General features: G+C 33.8%; 1 protein-coding gene across 1 annotated transcript; it reads right to left on the reverse strand.

The window, feature by feature from the left end:
* On the reverse strand, nt 1-4,022 carry LOC136202569 (transmembrane 9 superfamily member 8). Its single transcript, XM_065993267.1, has 7 exons — nt 3,749-4,022; nt 2,527-2,691; nt 2,315-2,424; nt 2,095-2,203; nt 1,903-2,015; nt 1,644-1,797; nt 1-1,354 (listed from the first exon to the last, which is right to left on the reverse strand). The coding sequence occupies exons 1-7, from the start codon at nt 3,872-3,874 to the stop codon at nt 197-199; spliced, it is 1,935 nt and encodes a 644-aa protein (XP_065849339.1). The 5' UTR covers nt 3,875-4,022; the 3' UTR covers nt 1-196.
* Nucleotides 4,023-10,399: the final 6,377 nt, after the last annotated feature.

Below are 10,399 nucleotides of genomic sequence, written 5' to 3' on the forward strand. Positions count from 1 at the left end.
TACTCTTTCAACAACCTATATATATTTTTATGGAAAAGAACATTCTTAAACAACAGGTAAATAAAAGGTTATAATCGTACGGTCTCCGTTTCAAAAAATTGAACAAAAATGTTTTACACCTAAAAACATAATTATCTACCATCTTTGAATTTTACCTTTGTTTTGGTGACGAGAGAGAGAAATCAGCCTGCTTTATTTAATCGATTTTCACTGATGAATAGATGAGCCTTGTGAACCACAAGCATGCATAGAATCCAATTGTTCCGGTTAGAACGAAAAATGCATACGATGCAATGAGCATGTATCCGAAGTATAACACACCAGAAACGAGCTTTGTAATTTCCAGCTTTGTGAAGAAGTAGAATGTTGCGTAAAGGAAGAGGTACAGTGCGGAGGAGCCAGAGGTCAGGTATGATCTCCACCACCATAAATAGTCCTCACTGCACAGCTGGAAGTAGCAGAGTACTATGGTTATTTCAGCACAAGTGATAATCAGGATAATGAATACTAGGAACAGGAAACCGAAGATGTAGTAGAACTGGTTCAGCCAGATTGATGTCAGGATGAAGAAGAGCTCGATGAAAACAGCTCCGAAAGGAAGTATTCCTCCAATGAGAACCGAGAAGGCTGGGTTCATGTACCAAGCTTGCTCTGGGATCTGTCTTGGGATTTTGTTAGTCTTTACTGGATCTTCGATTGCTGGCTTCTTGAACCCGATATAGCTTCCCACAAACACAAGAGGAACTGAAATTCCAAACCATAAAAATACCAGAGCAAACATCGTTCCAAATGGTACAGCTCCAGATGATTTCTGACCCCAGATGAGAGTATTCAAAACGAAGAAAATGGAGGATACAATCCCTGGGAACATAACTGCAGTCCTGAGAGCGATTCTCTTCCATTCTGTTCCTTTAAACATTTTATATAAACGAGCAGAAGCATAACCAGCAAAAAGACCCATAAAAACCCAAAGTAAGAGCATCGCTGTCATTAGACCACCTCGGTTAGAAGGAGAAAGGAATCCTAGAATTGCAAACATCATGGTGACAAGGGTCATGCAGAGAAACTGAACACCAGTTCCAACATAAACACAGAGTAAATCAGAATTTGATGGAGGTCTGAAAACATCTCCATGCACAAGTTTCCATCCAGTCTCTTCTTGTGCTTCTTCCTGGGTCTCCAGTTCATTATACTTGGATATATCACGGTAAAGGGTTCGCAGCATTATCATTGCCACCATGCCAGAAAGGAAGAGGACAATCATCAATGAATTGACAATAGAGAACCAATGAATTTGGTCATCGCTCATTAAAAGATAGGTATCCCATCTAGATGCCCACTTCACATCACTTTCCTGCAAAGCAGATAAAGAGTGAGACAGTGAATAGAGTAACGTGCCTAACCACACCTCACAGATGAGCATGCAACACAATTCACTGCTCAAATCCGATGATATAAAAACCTAGACACCACCGCAGGAAGATGAAGAAATAAGAAAAAGAATATCCACAAATGCACTGAAAATGAACTGTGCATTTAAACCTCCTATTGTACTCCGCTATCCATAAGAATGACGCCTGAAATACTAAAATGAAAACCAAGAAAAAGTTTAACGCAAGTGATAGTTATGCAAAACAATTCACCTGGAAGTCAACATCATATGTGATGATAATTTCTTTTTTGTCTTCAACTTCTTGAGGGGTATTGGAATTAACAACGGTGTGCTTTGCATTGGGATCACAAGTGGTTAAGCGAGTCTTGTCACCATTCCATTTCCCTTGATATTCGTGCTTTACACTGTATCATCCAAAGAATCAACTGAGCAATGCAAAAACTAAATAACATGAAGAGAAATTTTGGCAAGAAGCAAGCTTTTAGAAAGCACAACAGAGAACGACAGACCTCAATGGCTTAACTTCAAAACCAACAATTCTTGCAGAGTCAGTTAGCAAATCTCTATGATACTTGACAGTGAAAGCCAAATGGTTGTGGATAAAATATTTCTCCTCCTTACTCTGCATATACTTAGACAGTAAGCTAAAGAAACAGGCCTATCAACAGGAAATGGAGTTTGAAATACATTAGTTTACATACCCCACTGTATTGGCCTTTTAGACCAACATGATAACCAAGCTGATATATAGTAGGAGATTCCTGATCCAACCTCTGCCTTGGAACCACAAGAGGAAGGTTATCAAGGATCCTGTAACAAACAAGTCAAAAGATTATCAGAATATGGAACTTGGGAAGTGTCCCACATTCATTAGCATAATCTCTATGGATCTGATAAAAATAAAAAAAAAGTGCTTCATACATGTTCACACGATACTCATCATCGATTTTTTCTTTAAACTCCTTTGTAGTCTTGGCGTTCAAGACAAGACGGCAAACAATGTTGCACATCTTCGGTTCCCGCATTTTAAACTGCAATATTCCAGCATAGATGGAAAATTCAGTAACATGGAATTCAGTAACATGGAACTCCTTGAAAATCTAGTTTAGGTCAGCAAGGATAATATAACTAACCACATAGTCAGAATTTTCAATACGATCACCACGAAGTACTTCTCCAAGATTCTCTGCACTGTCGACAATCTTCTCTGGGCGGCAATAAGGAAGCGAGTAATATGAATAAGGAAGTTGTGTCTTTGTAGAAGTCAATTTGTTTACTTTCACCTTCAACTCATCTCCCTGAATTTTACAGGAAAATAAAGAACGAAATTATTAAGAATGTCATTTTAATGGTTTTGTCACGCTTTCAAACAGCTTCAAAAGGATAAGTACTTTCTTTTCTTGATTTTAAGAGCAACTGAAAGATAACAAAAATGAAAAGTTAAATTACTCGCTAATTAGAAATGACATATGCTTAAAGCTTGGTCAATCTTCAGAACAGCCCGATAAAAGTTAAGTTGTCAAGGGGGCATGACATTGGACAAGACTCAATACCATCAATGTTACAGATTTTTAAGCCATCAGACAAACTGCATTACATACATGACTGTAAGCAAAAAGCTGCAAAAGTAAAATAAATCAAGAGACCTGAGCACAGAACCATCACATTACAATGCAGCCATACAGTAAATCATATCACAAGCAAGCCCATACCATATCCAAAACTAATACACACATCTTTCAGTTTTCTAAAACACATGAGACATACACGGCTCTGCATTCCTCAATTTAACTGAGCATAAATATTCAGATGCACCAAGACCATGGATCTCAAAGCTAAAAAGACTAAAAGATGTTTATCATGCAATTTCAAGTATAAACTCCCGACGAATTATGACAACAGAAAACAACGAACACCGTTAAGCAATGGAACACGGAAAACACAATGATATAACCGACACTGACTGACACTTCAATTGTTTGGATCTTAAAAAGCAAGGACTGCACTCCGCATTCCATCTACCGAATAGCTAACATTTAATAACATAAACGAAAGCAATGCAAATGTATAAATCAACTTCCAGTGCCACCACAAATCTGATATCACCACATTCAGTAAGACAGTAACAGTAACGTACAGCGAATGAATCAAAATCGACAATGCAACTACGAATCCGTTCACATTCATATAAATCGAGAAAATTAACACGTTAATCTTTCAATTGCACTCTAATTCCCCATCATTTAAACAGAAAACCAAGCAAATCAGAACCAGATCGGAAGTACAAGCACACAACGATATAAATTCAATACATACTCAAATCGAGAAATAAAAACAAATATCGAAGGCGCTAACCTTGACGAAATCCTCAGGAGCGACGCCGGGGAGGTAGAAGCAGTGACAACCATGGATCAGAACCGCGAAAACTAAACAGATCGTGGATAAGAGAGGAGGTATAGATTTACTTCCTCGAGGCTCCATGGGAGTTTCTCTGAGATTTGGAGGAAGAGAGCAGTGGGAGAAAGAGAGAAGGGCAGATCCAGAGAGTGAGATCGAAAAATGAAAGATATGGTTTTATGTTATAATAAAGATGTGGGTCAACAGGGAAGAAGAAGAAGCTTGAGTTGGGATTTTTAGATCCGGTTCTTGGTTGCGTCCGGTTAATATTTTTACGGTAAGTGCTGGTTCGCTATCCTTATGTTGACACGTGTTTTTCTTTTGAAAGATTTCTTGTAGCTTATTTGATAGTGAAATAGGAAAATATTTAATGAGAATTAAAATATAAATGGAATTAAATCTGTGAAAATTAAAATTTGGATTTTATTAACCGTAATCTATGTATTTGGAATTTATTACCAAAAATTTGTAATTTTAAAATGTTATATCTTTTGAAAATTGGTAAATAATTTATTAGTTATTGAGGGATATGGGTCAAGCCCATCAATCGCATGGTCTGGCCCGGTATAAGGGCTCATGGGAACCATGGGCCATGGTCTAGCAGTCCGTTACATCACAGCAGCACTCTATAAAAGAGACCATCAATGTCCAAATAGATAGGTCTGATATATTCTCTCTCTATGTTAATATTTTCTCACTTTCTTTTTTTTAGTAACTAACTTGATCGATGAAGTGTCCCCAAGGACCGTTCTTGGCACATGCACAAAAGCGACAATGAGGATCACTTGATATCCCCACGTCTCCATTATTTGGTATGGTGAGCGTGGAGAACAAATGATCATTAGTCGAATCAGAATCTTCCACCTAAAATGGGTGACCCGCAGGCACTAACTCTTGCCAGCACTGCCGCTCAGTTGGTCAATGTTTGTAATACACAGTTTTCAAACTACCCAAATCGTGCAGACCGCAACACATATGAAAATAATCGAGCAGCAGCAAAGCCTGCAGGAAGAGAACGAGAAGATCTAGCAGTTCCTCAAGAGCAGGACCGACACAAAGGAGTAACTCTTTCCCGCTAGCTTCGCAGGCGTGGCAGAGCCCGCAACCATACTACCACTGGCCCCGATCCAGACTGCTACTGACCCACCTATCAGAAAGGCCTGTGCAGGTGCTCCAGTGACCCTTGTGCTGCTCGCCGAGCAGTGCTGTCAGTTTGGCCTTTTGCTCCGTTTCATGCACGTTTGTTCTTGAAACAACTCAAAACACTCACTAGACGAATAATAGGTAGAAGACATTATAAAGTACAAATATTAAGGCTAGAAAAACATGTAAAACGGGATCTAAACTATACTCTAAACTCTATATAATATGGTGGTAACAGACAAATCAATATAAAGAGGTATAAATAAGTATTAATGAAACTCAACCCAAAAGAATTAAGATGACTGAGGTTATCCTAGAGATAAATACAGAAAATGAGAGATAAAAATTATACAGGGATATTTATCTCTAACAATCTCAACAATATATACTAATCATATTATATAATACATTAACTTGAGATGTTTTATGATTATGATCATTTAGCTTATATATAAAGTTTCATTTCATTTCATCTTGCGCGAACACTTTATATGATGATTATAATATAGGGATCTTTCATCTATTGATTAATTGGATAAAATATAAATGTCTTTTAAAAAATCCAATTATATTAAATTTGAACGAATACAACAAATGAACACTCCATAGATGATATTTGTACAGTTGCAACAATAAAAGGATACTGGGCCCAATAGATGATATTTTGGACCTAAGAAATATGGTTCAATAACTTCTAGACTGGGCTTCATTATTTTATTTGATTTCTTGTATTGTATTATAAAATGGGATAGTTACAAAATATTCACGTTTCAATAAATAAATACAAGTTTCTATAATTTGTGATAGTAATTTTTATTATGTTAAATCTCTAAAAATTATTTGTTATTATGTCAAATCTAAAAAAATACACACTTCATATCTACTAATAAGTACCTGTTTATAATTTCACAAAGTAATTGTTTATATTGGAAAATAAAAAATAAAAATTGCTTACTTTATATAACTGGAAAATAGTTTTCAAACTTGATTTATCATGTAATTTTACCTATAAAATGCAGCTCTCTGGACGGGACTGGTACAAGACCTACTGGATGTAAATGGAGAGTGGAAACATGCTATTATTGACCATAGCTTCAATAATCGAGATGCACAGCTCATCTGATCTACTCAGTGTTTTGAAAACCGGACCGGACCGGCCAGTCGAACCGCGAACCAGTCAAGTGTCCGGTCCGGTTTTAGCTATACAGGTTCAACTATATTAAACCGCATCAAACCGGAATTGAACCGGTGTTGAACCGTGAACCGGTGTTGAACTAGTGAACCGGATTGACCCTGGTTTTTTACCATTTTTTGAAAAACATATTGAATTAAGGAAAAAATTTAAAAATTAGGTAGAGAACAACCTCTTTAATAATTGGTGTTAATTAATTTAATTTTAATCTTAATATTGTGTTAAACTATGAGTTTGATTTAGATGTGTGAATTTTTAATTAATGTGTTAAATTAAGGATTGGTTACCGATGTGTGAATTTTTATATTATCTATATGAATTTTTAATTTTTAATTAATATGTTAACTTAAGAATTGTTTATTATATGTATGAAATTTTTAATTTTATGTTCAATGAAACATCATTTTATTTTATATATATATATATTTATTTATTTATTTATTTATCCGGTTGAACCTATTGAACCTTGAACCAGTTGTCTCACCGGTTCAACGTCCGGTCCGGTTTTCAAAACATTGGATCTACTGTCCCGTGTGTGGTGCGTTTGGAGAAGACGACACCCATGTCTTTAAAACTCATATAAAACATGGTTCGAAAGTATTAAAATCCGACACTTTAAAACTTGGCAGAGTTTATCTTCAATCGCATCATTCTCTGTACGTGGAATAAAATTCGTCTCTTAACAATAAAAAGCTCTATATATGAAATAAATTATATATTGAAATGCATAGTTACGAAATTCGTTTTTGATATAATAATTGCTCTAAAAAGACTGATTATGTACTCAGTCTAGTCTTTTACAACGTTAAGATTTAGATTTATGGTTTAGAGGTTAATGTTTAGTAAAATAAAGTCAATTTTTATTTAGTAAAAAGAAAGAAAGAAAAAATGAATGAATGAATAATACAAAATAAAACACTAGTTAGTGACTCTTTATTATGTACTAATCGAACATCCGTTTATGGATATATAATATTTTTTATATTTTAAAATAATTATTATATTTGACCAAAACATACCTATTAATGAAATAATTATGAAAATAGATATCTATATTATGTTATTCTAGTGTTTTTTACAACCTTACATGTTTTTGAGAGATTAACAAAAAAATCTTTTAAATATTAAATATATTATTATATGTTTCCAAAGGATCCTTTTATTGTGTTGGGCCAATGTGATTAGAAATACCCATGGTTTCTATATAAAGATTAAAGCCCACAAAATGCCTTCACGTATGAAGTATAAAAGTCTAAGTATAAATAGGGACACTATGGTCATTTTTCATTTACTCCAAACATTTAATGTTGTACTCAAAGCATGAGCTTTCCGACTCATTTTGTTAAATTGTCTAGTGATTTTTCATTCAATTTGAACCGCCTGAGTTAATCGCGAACATGTCCATTTTTCTGGTTAGTTTTACCTCCATATTTAATAAAAAATATATATATAAATAGTGGAATTTAAATTTGGGCTATCAGAATATAAAAAAAACATGCTATATAAGTCTCACCATTAAAAAAATTCTTAACTAATTTCATGTTTTTTAGTTTTCATATGCATTAAGTCGTTTATTAACGATTTAGTCAACGACACCGTTATTGAAAAACTCAATATGTGTGAAAATTAAAATTATAGGGATTTAATCTGAAAAAATAAATAATTAAATACTCAATTTTTAAAACTATATAAGTTTAAGGGTCCGATTGTATGTTTAACATTTATTCTACCAAAAGCATTGGAATGACATTCAGAATACAAAGTGTTTTAATTTCCCTCTCAATTAATTGCAATTTCAAATACAAATGTCCATGTCATCGATCCCTGTGAATTTTCTAAAATGCAATCCTTACCGTCTATCATATAAAAAACAACACTGAAGATTAAAAATCTTCTATGTACCAGCTTTCCATTCTGCAATACAACGCCAACGATCCAAGTTCCAGACGATATCCACCGTAGATAACCAACAACAACGATCTATCTCTCTTTCGAATAAAAGAAAATCATAGATTATCTTCAAATACCACATCTGAAATCCACCAGAGGAAAAGCACCTAACAACTTGCAACCAAAGTAGCCCGTAAATCTGCTTCGACAACATGTGGTGTTAAGAAACCTCACACTCCCGACACCATTGCTCTTAGTGAAATTTCAAAGTACCAGAAAAACATGGAGCTCTTGATCAGAAAACTCCCTTTCAAGCACCTGGTCCGAGAAATCATTCAAGATTTTAAGACGGGTCTAAGATTCCAAAGCTATGTTGTATTTGCTCTACAAGAAGATTCAGATACTTATCTGGTTAGAGTATTTGGATATACAAATCTCTATCGTCAATCTCTATAGTTTAATATGTCGAAGAATTATTCAAAGTTTGGTGGTTTATGTTTCCTAAAAGATAACTATTTTCAACCAATTTATTTATGTTTTTATATTTATTTTCACTTTATTTTTTTAGTTTGATTTTATCTTGTATTTGCAATCTTATTCTAATTTTTTTGGATAAAATGCAAAAATACTCCTAACGTTTACAGGCATGAGCAATTTTTACTCTTAACATTTAAAATGGTGCAAATTTACCTCTATCGTTGGCAGTCAAGAGCAAATTTATTCCTGATTTTGACAAGTCGGGTTCAGACATTATTATAAAATACATATATTTTGGCCCTGTTTGGTAAAGAGCGTTTTGGGATAAAAAGAGCGGTTTTGACCAACTTTAGAGGTTTGACCACTGAAACCGCTAATTGGAGTGTTTGGTGGAGAGAGGTTTGGGAGATAGGTTTGGGATGAAAACGCTAATTTAGAAAAAGCTCTTAAAATGAGCTTTTTCAATTAGCGTTTTGCAATATTAAAATTAATGGACTTCTTTAACCCTAATAGATAGACTCCCTCTTCTCCTGCGTCAAAATTAATGCCCTTATTCGTCTTTTTGCACAAACCACTATTATCAATCAGCTAATTTTTACCAAACAGGTCTACACAAACAACTAATCAAATCAGCTAGTCAAATCAGCTAATGTAATCAGCTAACAGCTAACAGCTAATTCCCAAACAGGGCCTTTATTCTTTATTCTTCATCAATTGCACATAAATTGATTCTTAAAAAAAGATTTCATACTTTTTTTTGATTTAATAATAGAATTTGAGATTAATATTTTTAAATTCGGTGAAATATTTGATTTTTTTGTCCAACTAATACAAAATACAATATGTTTTTTTAAAAATTAAAAAAAATCACGTTTAATTATATGTTTGTGATCTATTACTAATAAGTGATAAAAAAAATACACATGTGAAGTGTAGATGACAAAATTCATGACCGAGAAGAAAATTCTATGAATAATTTCTCAAATTGACCCAACTTGTCAACGTTAGGGGTAAAATTGCTCTTGGTTGCCAATATTAAGGGTAAAATTGTACCATTTTAAACGTTAAAGGTAAAATTACTCCTATGTATACATTATCCCTAAAATTTTAATACAAAGTCTAATATACATATGAAATGTATTATTTTACCCTTAATAATTACATTCTAATTTATTCTTCTCTGGTAATTATAGGATTATAATTATATGAGTAAAATTCTGTATAAATTTAGTGGATTGCTATTCACCGTCCCCTTTTTACTTATCACTGTCCTCCATTTGACATTTTTGCCCTTCTGATTTTTTTCAACTAAAACTTCTCATTTTCTCTCTAATCTCTCAAAAAAAAAAAAAAAAAAAACCTACACAAGAATCATGGCGGAAAATGATAGCAAATTAGTGGAAAGTTACGTTTTGTTTGTTAAATTTTCATCGAAAACACGAATTCCGTCTCCAAATCCACTCGTCATCTGCCTACTAGGTGGATGAATCTCCCGCCCGCCCTTTAGGCAGAGGGATGAACTTCCCGCCGAAGCCAAACGAGTTAATTTTTTTTTAATCGTCCATTTTTTGAGTGCTCGGGTCCATTTTTTTAGAATTTCAGTTTTGCTCGACAGAATGATTTTTTTTTCAGTTCTTGGTTAAAAAAAATGAGAAGGGCAAAATTGTCAAATGGAAGGTGGTGATAAGTAAAAAAATGGAAGGTGAATAGCAATACCCTAAATTTAACTAATAAATTGAAATAGTATAATTTAATAATTTTATAGACTTAGAGGGTGTATATATGGACTAAAGACTATATCTTTAAATATATAGATGGTCTAGGTTGATGTCATGTCACTACATTTGAGGAAGATTTCAGTATTGGTCATTCTGATCTTTTATAGTTATTTCATCTCTTTTAATTAT

This window comes from Euphorbia lathyris, chromosome 8 (genome assembly GCF_963576675.1).
Source record: "Euphorbia lathyris chromosome 8, ddEupLath1.1, whole genome shotgun sequence".
Classification (NCBI taxonomy): domain Eukaryota; kingdom Viridiplantae; phylum Streptophyta; class Magnoliopsida; order Malpighiales; family Euphorbiaceae; genus Euphorbia; species Euphorbia lathyris.